General features: G+C 36.9%; 1 protein-coding gene across 1 annotated transcript; it reads left to right on the plus strand.

The window, feature by feature from the left end:
- The first annotated feature begins 17697 nt into the window (after nt 1-17697).
- On the plus strand, nt 17698-19727 carry LOC115923350 (solute carrier organic anion transporter family member 3A1-like). The gene is made up of 2 exons (XM_030983807.1): nt 17698-18089; nt 19501-19727. Exons 1-2 carry the CDS (start codon nt 17714-17716, stop codon nt 19725-19727), a joined length of 603 nt encoding a protein of 200 aa, XP_030839667.1. The 5' UTR covers nt 17698-17713.
- The last annotated feature ends 580 nt before the right edge of the window (nt 19728-20307 follow it).

The following is a 20307-nucleotide window of genomic DNA, read 5'->3' on the forward strand; positions in this document are numbered from 1 at the left end:
TGTTTCTCTGACTATCCCTCTCTTTCTCTCGCTCTCTCTCTGTATCTCTCTCTCTCTCTCTCTCTCTGTCTCTCTCTCTTTCTTTCTCTCATATCTGTTTTTAAATTTGTACTAATAATCTATAATTATCATAACATCTTACCATTGAGCAATCGTTAATATGAAGCATTGATAGGTGTATGAATTTATCTTTTAATCCTTCAAAAATATAATATGAAAATATGGGAATCATTGTGGTTTTCATTGTAAGAAATCTATTCATTTATTTATTTATTATATATCGTTCACTTTCTTTTCGTTTACTTGTTTATTTGTTTGTTTTTGTCACTATGTTTCTCTTTTAATGGACAAACATACACATAACAAATTTAACTTTATCATCCACTTTTAGGGAGAGAGGAAAGGCGTTACATAGGGCGTGGTAAGATCTTTTTTTAAAGGGACTGGGTAACATTGTTCAATTTAAATAGAGAAAATGGTGCTCAAATGTACAATTAAAGATAATCTGTAAGTGAAACAGACCATTATTAATGATAACAATTGGGAAAAACTGTTCCGATCGATTCCTTAATTATCCGAACTATATTATTACACTTTAATTACATTTTAGGTTAATGTGAATCGTCCCCAAAGCAATGAATAAATTCGAATCAATCAATCATACACTGTCGATCATAAAGGTGGAATATTTTAGTTTTACCCCAATTTATGGAATTATTAAAAAAAATTATTTAAAAATAATAGATCTAGATAATAGTATACATTCTCAGATTGTATTGAATAATAATTTGCCAATGTGTGTTTTGCGGGAATGCTAAAGCATGTGTATGCTACTATGCTTATTAACTAGTGGACCTACGCCCTCAAGTCATAAATGACAGTAATGAGGATTAATGCCCCACAAAAGGGCACTAATATAGCACATCGACACGGTTTTTATCCTGAAGCCTCACAGTTAGAAGGCCATTGTTGTGTCACTGAACCATGACTGTACGCAGCGGGGGCTAGGGTAGGGGGCAGTTTCCATAAATAAAAGAAAACAAAGAAAATGCAATAAATTTTCAATAATTTATTGTATTTTACCCCGGTCCCCAACATAAACAAAATCCTCTGGACGGCCATGCATTATGGCTCAAGGCATGGGCAAATAGAAGCGAAGCGAAGCGCGGAAGCTTTGACGATTCAATAAATTATTACTCTTAATCCTTGTCTGAATTCATTTTCGCCCATCACGCGCAAAGCGCGGAAGCTTTCACGTTTCGTTAAATTCTTAGAGAAAGAAGACGATTCGTTGTACTGTTCTCGGCTCTTAATCCTAGTCTGACTTCAGTTGCCCCCCCCCCCTCCCGAAGCGCGGAAGCTTTGCCGTTTCATTAAATTATAAGAGAAAGAAGACGAATCATTCTCCCGTTCTCTGCTCTTAATCTTGTCTGAATTCAATTTCCCCACTTGGCCCCTAAACGGTACATGTGCAGTGTTACATGGTGTAAGTATGGATCGCCCGGCAGTGCTTGTCACAGTTGCTTCTGGAAAGGATTTTTTCACTAGTGTTACTATTAGTGGCCACGGCACATTAGTGACTATAACATATGCTCTTTCTGGCTATTTGGGAATGTGTCAGTTTGCAATAGAAATGGAGTAACGCTCATTTTGTTGAAAATAATGTGATATAACGAACATTTATACATCACGGAATTGAAAATAAGACATGGTTCAATTTTATGGGGGGCGCTAGCCCCCCCTCCCCCCCAACCAGTACGCCAGTGTCATGAGGTATTTCACTAGAAATGGACTAGTTATCTATGTTTTTGTAGATTCAGAAGAAATGTTTAGATTTCCAGGGAAATTTTTACTTAAATGTTATAACCACCATTTTCTCTTATAATAATAATAATAATAATAATAATAGCTAGTTCTTATATAGCGCTTTTCACGACCGAAGGCCCTCTCAAAGCGCTTTACAGATATATATTTTATTACCCCGGTCATAGGATTCAGGCTTACCCGCACACAATGTATGCACATTCTCCACTCCCTGGGGAGCATTCCAGCCAGGCCTAAGCTTTAATTTGATACCAGATTAAGCTGCCATCTTCTGGCTGTTTTCATGTTTTAGGCGATTTTCCTTGCCACATTGCCCCGAAAAGTGTGTTTATCTTTCGACTGGGCAAGAAAAAGAAATCACCAAAAACGACATTGGGCGCACTTTGGTTCCTTCCTGGCCCACTATGCGACGCTGAGTTGATCTGTCGAAAGAAGTTGCGATCATTTTGAAACTGGGAAGAGATGAATTGCGCCTGACACCAATGTTATTGTATACCTGTAATGTAGCAGCTATACTAATATGCTTCATTGTCTTGTTAAAGTTGCAGAGATACAATTTCAACTAATTACTTCATAATTTTTTGAGAAGAAACTACTCACTCGTTATATAACCTTCATAGGGGAGCAAGTGAATATAAAACAAGCATTGTGAACCTGTTATATGTTCATTGATGCATCGATATGGTCATGAGATGGCGTTTCACATTTAGGCTCAGTAACGGTATAGAGCTTCGGGGGAATATCCGATTGGTTGCAGTTGCTCTGCAAGAAATTTACACTGACCGTGTGTTTGGGGCTCAGGGGAAGGCTTGATGCAGGACCAAAGTTTGCAACAAAACGGGGAAAGGGTTGTCTGTTAACAGGGTAGGCTCGATGAAGACCTTGTGGCCCGAATTCACAAAGGAGGTTTGTCGACAAACCTTGGTTTTCGTGCGTCATATGACGCGTTTCGACGCGTTTTTACAAACCAGGTTTGTAAAAAAAAACGCGTCAAAACGCGTCATATGACATACATAAACCTCCTTTGTGAATTCGGGCCTGTGTGTTTCCCTATTTTCTTCACTTCTCATAGCTACGTTAGATCAGATTCCTCAAAATGTTTGCAGGGCTACATTATGCGAAACTGAATGCAACCGACATGAAAACCTATATCCTGATAATCATGCGTGTTTAAACAACAAATACATGAAATATATTTTAATTTGTTGAAAGATGCCTATTTCATATGAAAGAGAAGCTACAATGTTCATCTCCTTAAATAGTTTTACCACATCACCAAAAAATATATATATCTGTAGCAATGTGTCAATATATATTTCGTGCGTGACCACGGCTCAGAGGACTGTCAGTCTCTCGAAAACTAGATAGTATATACGCCGAAAATATAGTATCGTCAAAGGAATGAAAACCCTTCATCTGCCATGAAACAAAGTTCTAGAGATATTGAGTGACATATAATGAAAAAAGAAACAGATCCGGATTTTGAAAAGAAGGGAATAGTAATGATGGCAGGGATTTAACTATTAACAATTTCTCTCATGAAACATACGAATACACGACTCTTATAATAATATTTATCGACGAAGCATGCTATATTCACAACATAATACGGCGTTTGTAATTATAACAAATCAGCCACCTATGCAGAGGTGGATCCAGGATTTTTGAAAAGGGGAGGGGTCGAGGCAAACTTGTGCGCGAAGCGTACTGCGACCGAGTAAACAATCAATTGACGATATGGGTGCGTTGCTCTCGGGGTTTTAGAAACAGAGCCTCGGATCGATCAACGGATATCTTAGGAGGCTCGTAGCGATTACAAAATGTTACCTTCGTTTCTTTATAATGTATTCAAATATTCATATGCTGAACAAAAATACAAATCAAAATGAACATTATACATATACAAATATACTCTGCCCTACCCAACATTGAGTACACCTGTAATGGTAACTGATATATCAAAATCACCAACACTTTATTTATCATTAGAATAAGTTCTGAAATAGATCTGCAGACTATAGTTTGGAAGGCCAATTCATGGTTTTCAGGACCCCTTTCTTAATATTTTTTCTCCACGTAGTTTACACAGCCTTGGGGAATGTTTAGAGTCTTTGTCGTGCTGGAAGACGAACCGTCTGAATCAGGACCTTTCTTTTTCATCCAGCACGACAACGACCCTCTACATCAGTTCTCATTACAGGCTTACCCATACTTTGGAGGTCAATGTTGATATACGTAGTGTCATGTCTTAATTCGAAATATATATCCTTTATTTGGATTTTATGAAATTGCATAGTTTGATTAGGCGCTGAGCCTACCCCATATAAATTTATCACACCCCTTGAACTACTAATTTCAGGTTAAAGGTTTCGAGTACAAAGTAATATTTAGTTAAGTTATGTAATTATTTTCAAAAGTATTCAAGTGACCTTGACACGGTAACACAAACCAAGCTTGTCAACTTTTTCAGTACATAACCAAGAGGGAGTATTGTTTGCTTTATATCGTTTACAGCCTACAATTTGTTTCTTTACTTAATAGGGGCCTATATACTTGAATCGTTACCAGGATAAGATAAATATGATACAAGGGGCAACTATCTCTATCTGGTTCTCATAAACATATATAAAATATACAGATAACAACAAAATTATGCATAACATTACCATGTTTACATCTAAAAGTATTCAAACTTTCATTCTTGAGTTAAGAAAAACACAAAAACATAAAATTCGAAAGGGGTATGAATAATGTAGTTCTTAACTGTATATATATATATTGATACACTAATCTGTATATTGTTCAAAGAAATTGTACCTGAAATGTATTTTTTTTTTATATAGCTTTATTAATCTCAAGAGATTCATTTGAAAAAAAAAGTTGCTTTTTTTACCTGACTGGGTGATCTATACAGACTGTCCCTAAAAAGAGAAACCCAAGTTTATTGGTAAATTACTTAACAATTCACATTTTCCCGATAATTTATACATCTTTGGAAAGACCATGATCACGCAACACCAATTTTAGACAGTCTAAAGTAAGAAATGTGTTAGAAACCCAGTTGTCCAAAATAAACGAATGGCTGCTACATTTGATTTATTATGATTTTTTTTAAAGAAAGAAAGGCAAATGAAATTGTTCATCATTAGAAATAAACATCTTTTGAAAGCCCATTATTTCATCATGACGCCACAATCACGATGGAAGAATCTCGCTGGAACCAAACAGACACAACTTGTATTAGGCATAGCAAAGTGTTTTGCTCTCCCTCCTATCAAACAAAGTCAATCATTAATGATGGTCAAAGATATTGGTTTGTGTAACCTTCGCAAAGTTGAAAGATTTGAATAACGGTCATCAATCGTATCAAATCAGATTAATGCTTTTGATCAAGTTGTAACGTGTAAGAAACAGTTTGTGATATATTATTGGTCAATATGAGGGGAACTATTGAATTGAGTTACACAGCAAAGCTTAGAAGTCTTAGCTGACCTTCAGATTAATTTTGTTCGAAGTAGTAAGATTCATATTCATAAGATATACGTTGTCCAGGGATAAGGGGAAGGGAAGAATAAAAGAAGAAAAATTCTAACATCTCTTTGCCCACCACTTGTATAGTTGTATATTAAACTTTGGTCACGGTCCAGGGATAAGTTCTTAAAAAAAAAACGATTTACATTTATTGGTTACGTGACCCAATGGCCTAATTTTGCTCTCCACAAGGTCAAATCTGTCATTAATCCCTCAAAATTTATCTCCCTGGATTGCTCCATTAAAACAAAATCGCCATACATGGCCTCCTCCTAGGAAAGAAGAAAATGGAATATCCCTGCGTAATGAGTCTGCGCTTTGATTCTGCTCAACAACTCCACGAATGATGTTTAGCCAGATCATCAGTTTACCATTTCAATTGAACTTGAGCTGCAAGCTGAGCAATAGTTTCTCTTCAACTGTTTACTTTCAAGGTACGTAACAAATATAACTGCCTATTGCACTTCTTTATTCCCTCACTTTAGTATCCCAATTTAAATCACATTGAATATAAACTCAAAAAACTTTGATTACATTTTCTTCATTTAAAAGGTTCCCATCAATATACGATAGTTGGTGAGTTTGATTTGCCACAAGAGAGACCGTCATAACAATGCATTTAGTTGGTTAAGTTTCATATTATTGGGTAAAGACCAATTTTCTAATAACAATAATTCTGATTCAATTTTGATATTTGTGTACAAGTCCGGCTTCTCTACTATAAAACGCTTCAGAAAAATCGTTTAAAACTATGGTTGAAATTTTCTTTTATGTATCTGTATTTTTTTTTTTATAAATTATGTAACATTCCAATTAATAATGGCAAGTTGAAAGGCCACGACGATTTCCATACTGGTATTTATCAATCACATTACCAATATCCTCCCGCACCACTTAGTAATGAAGTTTCAGCTATTTTAGCAAAAGTAAGAAGATAGGGCTATGGGTTGTAATTCAAGAAGAGTTAGTGGATATGATTTGGGTACTGGTATTATCTCAGCATACTTTCATACTTGTGAAAAAAAATCCTTGTTTAAATGCAAAATCAAAAATATAACACAATGGATAAGATAACTCATGAGCAAATTCACGTAATATTTGAACTGGTAATTAAGTCCCCTAAAATAGTTGGTTTTTGTCAAAATCATACACGTCTTTCGCTTCTATAATTAGGCAATCCACAAGTGAAGATAACTATGCTGGAAACTTTGTTTTATCAAGTTTCGGGGGATCTGCTTCCAAAGATAAAAAAAATAATGCAATCAGCTGTTTCCTTAAAATGCTCAGACTGATCAGCAGCAATACCTGATCTTGATCTTGAGGTCCTTGAGTAATGAGTTTGATATGACGATATCAATCAGCATGATTATTTATTTTAAGTGTATGACTTTTTTATCATAAAATGAGTCCTTAGCCAATATTATTGCATTTATAACTTTTTCTCTAAAAATATTTCTACAGCTCTTTATCTTCAGAGATATCCAAGGTTTATCACATTCATGAACTTTGACAGCCTAAGTAGATAAGGACCGATCAAAATGTTCTCGCTTAAGACTATAAAATAAATTACACATATCCGAAGGGTCAGAGATTTGATATAAATCTTCCCACGTGTGATGGGTAATCGAACTGCCAAACGCTCGGATTCCACTATAGAGGGCGCACTTTTTTGTCCGCGTCTCGTTAGTCAACTTGCCAGGTTGACGGACGAGGGCGCCATAAGGGCGCCATAAGATGCCATTGTGATCACTCACCCCTAACGGTGCTAGGATCTCAACCGGTTTATATGTGTAATATAAATTTTTATTTAATTGTATCCAATGAATTTTGACCTCTTGTTGGTTTATTAACAGTAAGCGCTTCATCGGCAGCCACATCGTTTTGGAGTCTCTAGGCAAATTTCGTGATTTTTTTACCGAAAAGTTAAATGATTGCTGTCATATTTGCCTGTGATCTTTTGTGAATTGCCTCAGTGACCTCGGTGGAATCGTTTTATGAGTGATAATAACTGATATTAAGGTGTATTTTGGAGGTCAAATTGTCTGAATTTGCTGTTAACCTAGGGTATGTACATGAACTCATACGTAGACATGTTCCTGTATTGCTGTATTAAGTTGTGTGTTTATTATAAGTTTTGGTAAATAATTGTTTAATCAGAATATGGTGCGCTTAGAGACACTAGTATTAAGCGCCTTATAAATATTGTGTATTATTATTATTATTATTATTATTGCTCTGATCGTGTACTTTTTACGACCCAAGCGAACAAGGGACGATTTTGACTGAACAATACCAAGTAGCGAAGATAAATCTGCACACAGTTTGTGTGCTCCTCCTTCTTACAATGTGTATAGGTGTTGTTATGCGTGAACGTTTTTATGTCAGACCGATTGCAAAAACTCAGAAACAGATTCGTGTAAGACACTACTAAAAGGCACCTGTACAGTACTATTATAACTCACAAGTGCTACCTTTAGTATACCCATCATTTGTTGTGGTGATGTCGAGCCTAACCCAGGCCCAACAGACTCTCTATTGACTAACACAGTGGAAAACAAACGCTATCTTCTTCTTCTTCTTCTTCTTCTTCTTCTTATTATTATTATTATTGTTCTTCCTCCACTTTTGTCAGAGATCAGCAACATGATGTTGCATGTAGATAAGTCCATAGGAAGGCCAATTAATAATTATTGAGAAGAAAGAGATGAAATACGGTTACATGAATCTTGTAGATACAAATCAGTGTTGCAGTAATCAGTTCATCACATATTTGAGAAGGGAGGAGAAGGGAGCTGGGTAACTGTGTGACTTTCGTGAATGCTTCGCCCTTGGTTGAGTCGTAGAGGGAAACGAAATTCTCCTGGCAGGTTAATAGTTCTCAGCTTGTTACGGTCTTGTCTTTGCATCTCCAGTTGTGTAGATCAGGGGTGATCATGACGCCACAAAGTGAACTGTGTCTTCCTCTTCTTTATGACAAAGCTGGCGCGTAGTTATTGTGGCCCTTTTTATTCTAACTAGTTTTGTCTCAACAGGATATGTTTGGCACAAGAGTTGTGCCCTGATAATCACACCTTGTCGGGGGAATTGTTAGCTGCTGCGTCGAGGATACAGGCGGTTGAGGTTTGGGATCTTCACATCTTTCCAAAGAGAAAGAGTTGTTTTCACTTGGATTGCCTCAAGTGTGTTGTTGTTATTAACTACTTCTTCCACTGCTGCTTTTACTAAGTTCTTCCAATATCTGTATGGGATTGGTAGCAGTGTGAGTGAGTGGAGATCTGCCAGTTCGTATTTACTGACGATGGTTCAAAGCCTGGCAAACCATCATGGTTTGCCAGGCTTTGAAGGAAGTGGTTTGCTTGAATAGAGCATGAAGAAAAAAATTAATGTTCTATACTCCAAGCGATGATGGGAGAGATTAAACAGTTGTCCTATCAGAAGGAGCTTCTCAAGGTCCATTATTGCACTCAGAGGTATGAGTCCGGTCAGGAGGTATACAAATTCGTCAGCCGTCGATGTTTGGAGGCCAAGAATGTGTGTGAAAAGTTGCTGCTGTGCCTGGTTGAGTCTGTTAGACATCCCCTTAATTGGTGAGTTTTGTGACAACTGCTCCTTACAGCATGCGAGGAACGCTGTAGACTTTCTATAAGGCATTACTATCACTAAGCCGTGGAAGTAGTCCTCCAGTGTATGCCCCAGCTCCAGTAGGGCAGAGAATGTTTTCAGCCCTTTAGAGATCATGTCCACTGTTGGGTCTCTCCTTATGCTAGATTTTGTGATGCCAAGGTGAGAATGCATTGGGGGCAGTCTGCTCTGGATCCTCTTCAAGATGCCAAGTAGGTTGTTGGGCAGCATGCTTGCCTTTGTTGAATACGATGATACAGCTTTTAGATGGATTAATTCTGTATCTCCATTCTTTTGTATAGCTATCAGTTGCATCTAGCATACATTGCAGTTCGCTAGGAGATGAGCTGATGAGAGCTACATTGTATGCTAGTACAAGAAGACCGGGGCAGACCTAACAGGTTGTATCCTAGTTTCTAGCTTCGCGGGAGTTTTATGAAACCATCAATGAAGGTGGTATACAGGAGTGGGGACAGAACTCCACCTTATAACATCCCAGTTGCAGGTGTGAGCCCTCAGGAGGGTGGCATAATCTCTAATACCATTAATGATCAATTTGTATCTGTCTCTTTTGAGGGGCGTTTCACAAAATATGTCATCAGTGACAATTGACAATTTGTGTTATAAGCTACAGAAATCCTTGCTTCTGATTGGTTATCAGCAGATTTGTCACTGACTTTTGTCATTTGTCATTGAAGAAAGACTTTGTGAAACGGGTCCCAGATCTGCAACAACTTTATATCGCAGCTCCACCATCATACTTGCCTTCATCGCGAAGTCTTCCAGTAGTCCAACCGTGGCAAGTTAACAGAGCTCTTACTCAAATTAAAAGTTTTAATTCAAGTGGCCCAGATGGCAACTCTGCACGGCTCATTCGCCAGTTTTCCGTGGAACTTGCAGAGCCATTGACTCGCATAATCAACACTTCCTTTAACTGCGGAAAGGTTTCTGATGTTTGGAAGCATGCAATTGTTGTTACAATCCCCAACACAAGTCCACCGAGTAAATTATGTTCATTGACTTTTTTTGATAGTTTATGGCATTTAGGCAATTGCAACATGACACGTTTGATTAATTTTTAGCTAAATGTTATGAAAGTGTTTAACAATGTATTTATAATTTGTGTAACTCATTTGCAATTTAGAAGTGAAACTGCCATACACGAAAGATGCAAAAAACTATAATTTATCTATCTATCTAAAAACTTGACAAAAGGCATCATTTTCTAAGATTTGGTTCACATCAGGATCATTAAAATCGCCTCCTACAGTGAATCGTGATTCTTGATATTGTATCTATAAATGATCAAAAGTGGAAACTATATGATCAATATATATATATATATATATATATATATATATATATATATATATATATATAATATCGGAAGTTGGGTGCTTAGGAGGGTAGTATACGACACAAACTATGATGCTCGAGATTCTCCTAGGTAATCACGGTGGTTGCAGGTGAATCCCGATGACTTTCAGCCCATCAAGTACGTCGATCAGGAGGGTCCGTGGTTTGAAGCGATGCTTGATGTAGGCTGCTACTCCTCCGTCTTTCTTCTCAACTCTTGGCTTGGAGAAAGACATGTATCCGGCCATCGAGAAGTTCTCTAAAATGTATAAAATTCAAAAAATCGAATAATGCTGGTTACGTTTCACAAGGACTGGACCGATTTAGGTCACAACACACTAAAATATCAATATAAAATCGGTTCCTTTAAATACTTGTGATGGTGAAGCAACTTTCCAGTTAATATTGGATAGTAATAACTAAATTTACTCGTAATGTTAATTGTACATACTTGTTTATTGCAACATACAAGTAGTGTAAACAAGATGGCGGTACAAGGCCAGTACATAATGAGTAGCTGCATAGAGTTAGACGCACAGAAAACAAAAAATGCAATTTTTCTTCCTTTTTCGACTATGGTGATATCATATATGGAACAACCTTTGTTTAACAAAGCATGTTGAACTATACTTGTAATAAGTCCCTACAGTCATGTGCCAATCAGGGAAATATATGCTTGCTTAGGCTGGTAATCTTTGACACTAGACATTGCTATCATTTGAATAATATAGTTGAAGGCTTTACATGACCTTGGTCCTCCGCATTTAAAAGTCTGCTTCCAGTATTTTCAATACAACTATTCAATTAGGTCTCATAGAAACCTATTGTTGACAAAACCCAGAACAGATTATTGTAAACGTACAAAGGGGCTATTCACTGAAATAATCTCCCCGCAAATCTAAAACTCCCAGATTACTAAAGTACTTTCATAAAGGCAAATTGCCTTCGTCCCTGATCTCATGTAAGCTGTCAACTGGATTTAGGATATATATCATGTTTAATGGTCACGTATTCCTCACTGAACAATATGTATTATACAAATAACGCACGGCCCAGCGTGCGTTAGTGGTAAAAGCAGTGCACGCGAGGTTTATTTAGATTGGTGCCAAAGACGTTTAAATATAATTACTAGACGGAAAGCAGCACGCGCGGAAACCATGCAAATGAATGGGATAGGCTCCGCCTCTTTTGGATCATTTGAAGACAAAATAAGCCACCGAGGCGGCTTTTTGATTGGATAAGTGCCTCATGAATATGTATTTTATCGATAGTATCGTTTAAGAAACCGGATAATATATTTGACCTCATTGCGTCACTTTAATTATGCAGATTTATGCACGACGCTACTATACACTCGCACAAACTGAGAAGAGTTAGTTCATTGAGAATGGGTGAGTAATTGATTGAAATATGAGTAGATTAAAGGTATTACAAAGTTTTGGTATGGGGTCATGAATTTGGTTTAAATTAACATATTGGAAGCATATGCGTTCCTACAATATTCATTGACCGTTGTCGCGGTTGAAATCGGGTCTAAAGTTATGAAATTATAAATAATAAACTCTTTATGTTGTATAGTTCCCTCTCAAGGTCAAGATATTAATTTAGCTATGAAACAATATTTATTGACTAAAATCGACCTATTACCTATTCCCGTTTGGAAATTATATATCACAACTACATATTCTGAGATTTTCATGGTCGCAGCTACCATTGTACGGCCATATAGGCGCTATTTGAAATTTATCAAAATTTACCGGGAGCACCGGTAAATTGTTATATTCAATTTTTCTCGAAAACAGAAGTGTTTTAGGGGCTAATATTTTTAGTGCTAATAATACATCCACAGGGGAATCCAAATATATCAAAATTGTAAAGATTCACTATCCACCCAATTTTCAAATTTCCCAAAACTTTGTATTACCTTTAAGTGAATTTTGTCATCAATTTTGAAAAAGCTGCAATAGCCTTCGTGATCTACGGTAATTTCGTTACATTGTGAGACCTTCTCAACAGATTTTTGGGGAAAAGACTAGGAAAATATTGCTCTTGAAATTGCACTTTGATTTTCATCGTCATGAAGTAGTTTGACTGCGGTTTGCTGTCATTTCACCCTAGTACTCCAGTTAGGGCCCCGGGGTTCCGGCAGGCCCACCCCTGGGAATTTCGGTGCTCATTTGCATCAAGATCAAACTTTCTAATCAAGTTTTATTTGAGATTTGATCGTCATCATGAATCTAATTCACCAATCACCAATTTAATTTAAATCTAGATTTAACGTTACACCTTAAAATAATCTACGAAGCATGATTTTTTTGATAATCCAAGTGGATTAATTCTTGTTAAAATCTTTAGTAGATGTGGACTCTGATGGCTTTACTTATCAATATCGGTGCCATCCGTTCGCTCAGTTGCATACGCGGTGCGTGTCAACTTTATTTAGACCAAAATTATCTGTGACCATTGATAATCAAACAACTCCAAATCCTATTCATTTAGATGTAAACCTGAAACTTATTAATAAAATATATTTAAAAAACATCAACACTAGGATTTGTTTATTTAATATTTAGATTTTGTGTGGATCCAGCGTGCTTGTCAAGTTGTCATTATACTACTACTAGACCTAGGCCTAGTACTAGATCTAGATCTAGACCCTAGCTATCAGTGGCGTACGCAGGATTTTTTCAAGGGGGGGGGGTAAGAGGACTTTTTTTTGGGGGGGGGAGTCATCTTGTTTAGGTCATCCATTAAGATTTTTTTTTTTAATTTAATTTAAAAAAAAATCAACACTCAAAAAGGGGGGGGGGGTTCTAGAAAAACATACACATAAAAAAAAGCTCAAGGGGGTGGGGGGGTACCCCAACCCCCCCCCCCCCCCCCTCCCCACTGCGTACGCGCCTGACCCCTATCAATTCTTTTAATATATTAGCGATTTTTTTTTTTCTTCTCCAAATTGTGCAGTTCATGTTGATAAATCTATTTGTGTATTAAGAGAAGACCCCTAGTCCACAATTATGTTTACTTATGTAGATCTAGTCCACTTCTTCTTGTCTTAATAAACCAATTCTACTTAAGACTACTTTATATGTATAGGCCATATAAAACACTTTTTGAAGCACAAGTTAAATCTTCCATTTAATTTTAATTTGTACTGTGGTCCATTAAATTGGAATGTAGATTTCCACACCATATTAAAATTAAGGCCAACCATGACCTGAAAAATAGCTTTTATGCTAGATCTATTTTTATTTTGTTAAGGAGAAAGGGACGCCTTGATTGTCATATTGATTTTGTTTTCTTTTTGTTCCAACAGATTGAAACTGATCAAGATCGAGCTGGAAGGAGTTAACTGATGAGTAGACATTACAACATTTCTTATATTTGCAAGATGAAGCTGAAAGTCCCATGCAGGTAACATTTTCAGGATATTTAGCACACAAATATTAAACGACCACCTATTAATTCACTAAAAAAGAAAATGGAACTAAGTTTATGTTGCAGGTGTATATAGTGGAGGGGATATTTTATTCTAGTTCTTCCCTTTCTTTGTTTACTAAGGGATTTGTCCTTATTTACAGGAGGTCCTGTATGTAGAAGAACGATGTCTAATGCACATTCAAAGCACTACATAATAATAATAATAATGATCATACATGTAGGGTATACACAGGACCCCTCATTACTTTTTTTTTGTAAGTGGTCCTTTCACTTCTTGAGCAATGAAGATGAAGAAGAACACAACATAAGATTAATTAAAATCTGTTTATAGGATGTATTATGATTGATATGTATCTATTATTATCACTTTTTAATTGAAGTACCTACATCGTTTTCTCTTATGTAGGATGATGCTTCTCTACAGTGGATGATGAAGGCATGCTGATTACAAACCCAGGAGAGGAACAAAGTCTACATTACGTATGTTTTAATATCATTATTTCCAGTACATTCTCTGGTCCAAGTTGTTTGGTCATTTTATGTCCCATACTTAACCGAGTATTATTCAATTATGAGCACAAGTTCACAATACAAGTACATTGTACACGTATTACTTATTTCATACCTTGTCTGATCCAAGCTCCAGCAGGCTTATCATCTTAACGGGATCATCAGAAATAATCTAAGATGTGGTCAGTAACTAGTCTTGTAGGAAAAATAGTTTTGGTTTGCCAACTATAACCCCAAGTGAATTTCAGTCCTTTGTCATGTTGTCAGAGCAGGTATCAGTGTGTATGTTATGTCATTGTTGTTTTTCTTATACACTGTATCTTATTTCATTTTTCCATTCAACAGACTTGGGTTATCATTACAGCCCTTTCTTCTGAAAACTAGGCTACAACTTTATTGATGAATGCAGGAGACACCTACATGGGACTACGTCTTGAAGATGCCACCCTCATATAATGAAAGAGGACAGTAGAGATGGGTTTAAACTTGAATATTTACATGATATTTATTTATTATTTGTATTATATGTTTGTAGAATAGCACAATCAATCAAGCTAATGAATTTATCATCATGTCAACTTTCAAATGATTAAAGATAACTAATCATCAATGAATAAACATTAACATTTTAACAACATCAACTACCATCTTATAGGAGGACTGGGCAGAAAGATTCTCCTTGAAATTTGAGTGATAAAGATCTATCAGTCTATATCAAAGATTGAATTAATCATGATATTTTAATTATAATTATACTATTATATTATCAGTCTATGGACTTCTGTATTTGAAGTTTGTAGATTATTACATTATTGCTGCTTCAAGTATTGTATGTAAGAAGGTTTGAAAGACGACCCTCTAAATGCACTAAATATGGGAACTGCTAATCATCATTGCCTTTTGTATCCAAACTGCTAATTTTAATAGAATCATGTTTTGATACTTCCTAGCTTAAGAAAACGGGGGGGGGGGGGCTTGTTATCCTCTTCCTGGTGCTGTTTCTACATGGACCATGTAACAGGTTGCAAAAGTGTAAACAATATTATATTTGTTATATGTTTATATTAGAAGGATTTAGAAAATGAAAACATTTTGAATCGTAGAACTACTGTTGCTAGAAGTAATATGGCAGTATTGATGTGTAAGGGAAGGGGGTGGTTTTCCCAGTGAAATTAACGGTATGCCAATGTAAAATTAATACAAAAAAGAGAAAACTATTCTTAAAAATAAAATTATAAAGGACATGGGCCTCCTAACTAACTAACCCTGGTACCACTTCTGGGTTGTTGTTGTTGTGTTTTTGTTTTGTTTTGTTTTGTTTTTGTTTTTGTTTTGTTTTTGTGTTTTTGTGTTGTTGTTTTTTTTTTTTTTGGGGGGGGGCAACCCAATTCAAAATTTCCAGTGTTAAATTCCATTTTCTTTAAACAAAAATGATGTCAAGATGTTGAAAACAGTGTTTCACTTTCCGTTTTCAAGTTAGAAAATTTGAATAAAATGATTAACATATTTTCCGATCTCTCTGGTCTCTACATTAAAAATGTTCAAAGCTCCTGCAATGGCTGCAAAAAGGAAAAGTGAAGATAATCCAAGTGAAATGTGGTCAGTAATGGAGTGAATATGGAATGGTTGATCGTAGGTGATAACGAGTAAATGTAAATGAGTGGTATTACGACTGAAAGTGAAACAGAAAGGAACTGCAACAGGTTGTTCAGTCAAGACAACAAACCGTTAGTTGCAGAAGATAATTTACGAAAGACAGAGAAAGAGAGAGAAAGGGAATCATTAAGGTACGTTGAGAGTGGGTGGAGAAAAACAGTCCACTTTGCCACATAATTTGTTTGTCTAAAATAAGGAAACTTTATACATTAGTATATTTAAAATGTATAATCATAGCCAGAGAATGTGTTGTTATATGGCTTATAGCATGTTTGATTTAATAAAACAAAAACAGACCCAGTTATTGATAGACTAAAAAGGGAATAAGATCGAGACATTAAGAATATCAGTATTTCTTATTCAATGAAGTTAAGGCCACTCCCCCATATTAAAAAACAACAACATCACAACAACGAGAGGAACTTTAAGGTCCACTTCCCAGATGCATCCTGGGTACACCAGCTGTTTTACTGGTGATCGATAATACACGTTCGAGCGCGTATTTCACCTAACGGTGATCGCATCAGAATAGTCCACACTGATTCGCTGAATCACTTGCGTTGCTAGCGCGCAGCGTGATGAATAAATTACCCATAATTCCGTACAGTAGATTATTTGACCTCTCTAATTACGCTGATACGCGTATTGTCTTTTACCATGTAGTGAACATCATTCCAGTACACTTTTCGTGGGGAGCATCCTACAGAATGCATAATTCATAAGGCTCATGAATTATGCAAGGTAGCTTATTTTGGCTTCTAATGGATCCGGACAAAATGGCGGAGCTTGGGGGGCCTGATTGGTACCGCCTCTGTGCACGTGCGCACCACCTGAAGACACCGAGCGCACATTGCATTTACAATACGCACAACAGCTAGGTCAAGTGCGTTATTTGTTTTATAAAATAGCGACACATGAAAATCAAAACAAACGAAAGTCTGCATCTAACCATTATTAGAGTCTACGAGAGTTAGACTTAGATCGAGTTATGTTGGTTCGATCTAGAAAATGAAAAGTTAACACCTCGCACAAGTTGCAGGCTTGCTATACTTACCAAAAAGTCCACGGTATTCCACTTGCGTCAATTGAGTAAAAAAAAATATCATACTTGAATCAAACAGCTGAAATTCCTGGCTTCATTATAAAATCCAAAATTCAGAACTAAACAGGCCAAAATCCAAGGCAAAAGTAAACAAATATATGTTTTCTATTCTCCCGCTCTACAAGTACGCTGCGCTGGAGCGTGCAATGATACTTTTGACTGCACTTTTTTGACACGATCGTGCGGTGCACCAAAAAGGTGCTTGTCATGTGACGCGTTTCGACCAATCACGATGCTTGAAATACTAAAGCTATTTCATAATTAATAGTATAACCATTATCTTGGACCCCATGAAAGAACAGTCTTGTTTCTGTAGCTTTACTGAACTGGGTGTCCTTCCGACTTCATTTTGTCTTCTTCTTTTCTTTTTACAATGTATATTATGTTTTTTTAAAAGGTTGATTGATATTAAGTTGTAAATGTTCTGAATATTTATATCATGTTCTTATTGTGAATTTGGAGAATAAATAAATAAAATAAAAATCATTTCTGCTCTCTTCATTTATCTCTCTCTATCTCTCCATCTCTCTCTCTCTCTCTCTCTATTCACTTTTTTCTCTCTCTCTTTTCAACCCTCTCCCCTCATTCTGCCCCTCCTTTTCTTTGATTATCGACTTATTTTATTTCGTATTTATTGTTGCATCTCTCCAGATTGAATTTAAGGGAACTAAGATGCAGCAGCGGTTTTACAACAGTCCTCTTGCGTTTAGCATTCTATTGGGGCTGACCATGTTCATCTATATCGGGTGTATAGGTCCGTACAGCACGGGGACTATCACCACCCTTCAACGACAGTTTCTTTTTAAAAGCTCCGAGATCGGTTTCCTACTCGCCGTCAACGACGTCGTCGCGATGGTCATGGTCACGTTGACGGCATACTACGGAGTCAGCCGAAATCGTCCACGTATTCTAGGATGCTTTACCTTCCTGTTCACAGTGGGATGTGTGGTTAGTACCATACCGCAGTGGGTTGAAGAAAGTGCCTACCAGAATGTTACCATCGGCTCTAATTCATCATCGTCGAAGGATCTTATCTGCGATTTTACCGGTGAGTCCAAATAATGGTAATAATAATACTGTTTACTCACGGAAGGCTCATCAGCTTCAAAGCTGTTCTTCCTGAGTTCCATGGAATTAGTATTCCTCCAGCTATTGTCAGGTACCCATGGTCACTTGGGTGGAGAGTGGCAAAAGCGGATTAACGTCTTGCCAAAGGACATTAGTGCCGGACTGAGATTCCAACCCTCAACCCTTTGATTGAGAGTCAAGTGAATTAACAACTATACCACGACACCTCCACTAGCATTCAGTCACCAGTTGTTTTGTAGTTTGTCTTTTTCTTATTACCAAAACAATATGTTACTTTGTTTTGGTCTACTTCTCACCTCTCGGCAGATAGTGAACCAAGTGAAGGAATCTTTAATATGTTCAGTGTGTATGTAAGAGTAATTATAATTCATGTAAACATACATCAAATATTCTCAAGCAAGCATTAAAAAATTACGATAAGTCTGTGTTCAATGCCATCTCAATGTACTAATTCAACCTTACAAAGAGTTTTTACATTGAACTTCAAAATTTCAGGGGGAGGGGGGTGAAGTTTACGACGCGAGTTAATAGATTTATTGTTATCTAGTTGATGGGTCCCGAAACTTATGAACTACAAGATACGGGGTTCAAATCCCTGCCCAAGTACCCGGCTGGTATAAATTACCCTCGACTGCTATTATAACGCTATAGCGGCTGAGCTAAAGCCGGAATAATAATGTTATACTTATTAAACGGCCACTCTATTACCAAAACGGGCTAAAATAGGAAAAACAAGACATGTAGAATAATTTTTGACGGAGATTCCGAACATGACAATGTTTATTATTAGAAATCATCAACAATTCTAGAATCTAGCTGTAAAAATGACGAATCAGAACGCGCAGAAAAAAAGCTCAGTTTTGGGGATGATGCATTTGACGTCACTACAGGCGACTCACCGGTGAAAAGGAGGGTGATCTAGGCATTAAAATGTCTTTTAAAAGGCAAACTATGATATCAATTGAAGAAAAAATGACGTTTATCCGAGAAAAAAAAATAGACACTAGATAACCCCAGTACGATTCTGGCAATTTCGTCATTCCTAATAATGAAATTATTAAATCGGACATGCCCGCAATGACGTCAAATGCGTCATCAAGCCACGTGACCGTATTACATTTTTTTCGAGGGGCGTAGCCCAGCAAGCGTGAGAACTGTGAAAAATGGTTGGCAATTATCATTTTTTTGTCAATTTAGAGATTTTCTGAAAATCAGAGAATGGAATATTAATAAGTAGAGGTGTATTCATGTTTTGAAAGGCTATGTTAGTTGGGTTAGAGTGGCCCATAAAGTACAGTTACCAGGGTATATTTGTAGCTGTGCTATCTGGATTGATTACAAGTAATATGATTTACCTTTCTGTATACCAGGCGTTCCCGATGACGGAGATACATGTTCAGATAAAGAGAAAGAAGAATCTGGAGCCCAACACCTAAAGGCAATTTGGTTGTACATCGGACAAGCTTTCTTTGGCATTGCGTCTTCGGGCTACCTCTCGCTTGGGATCAGCTATCTAGACGACGGTATCCCAAGAAAAAAGGCCCCGTTATATATTTGTAGGTTTCTTTATCTTCCTGTCTTCCTGTACATCTTCTGACGATGTATGGAACTTTTACCTTTGACATATGTTAATTTACGTCATGCAGTGATACTTTTTGTAAGTTCTCAAATTTTCTAAAAGTTAGCAACGTTTAATTGGCAACATGTACGTGTATGCAAACAGGTCTATTCACGCACTTCCGTGCATGTAAATGCACCGAACGGATCCAGATGCAATCTCTAGAACGGATCACAGAAGCAAACCCTTTGAAACAGGGTGCGATGGCCCACCGCAAATTTATTTTGGTAAAAAAAAATCGACTCTCGATGGATAACTGGGGAAACAATTACAAACAAATGTGTGTATGTATACAGAGCATTTGATGGCCTGTTACAGCCTCCATTATCTGTAGGGGCCTGTTAATCACTATTTACTTGTATTGAATGAAGCAATCACTTGGCATAATTGGCTGTAGTGGACTAACTCCTGGTGTACATCGAGCTTGATACCCCAGTCATAACAACAAGACCGATACCAGACCGACAAGACCCATCATTACATTAAATCTATTGGCATCATCGGCCCAAAATCGGTCTATTCGGAATCGGTATAGAGTCGGTTTTGGCGGTGTGATACC

This window comes from Strongylocentrotus purpuratus, unplaced genomic scaffold (assembly GCF_000002235.5).
Source record: "Strongylocentrotus purpuratus isolate Spur 01 unplaced genomic scaffold, Spur_5.0 spur5_scaffold_13, whole genome shotgun sequence".
Classification (NCBI taxonomy): Eukaryota; Metazoa; Echinodermata; class Echinoidea; order Camarodonta; family Strongylocentrotidae; genus Strongylocentrotus; species Strongylocentrotus purpuratus.

Coding starts and splice junctions, on each gene's coding strand:
- LOC115923350 (XM_030983807.1), top strand. CDS start 17,714: ATGCAGCAGCGGTTTTACAACAGTCCTCTTGCGTTTAGCATTCTATTG. Junction 18,090..19,500: donor TCTTATCTGCGATTTTACCG/GTGAGTCCAAAT, acceptor TCTGTATACCAG/GCGTTCCCGATGACGGAGAT.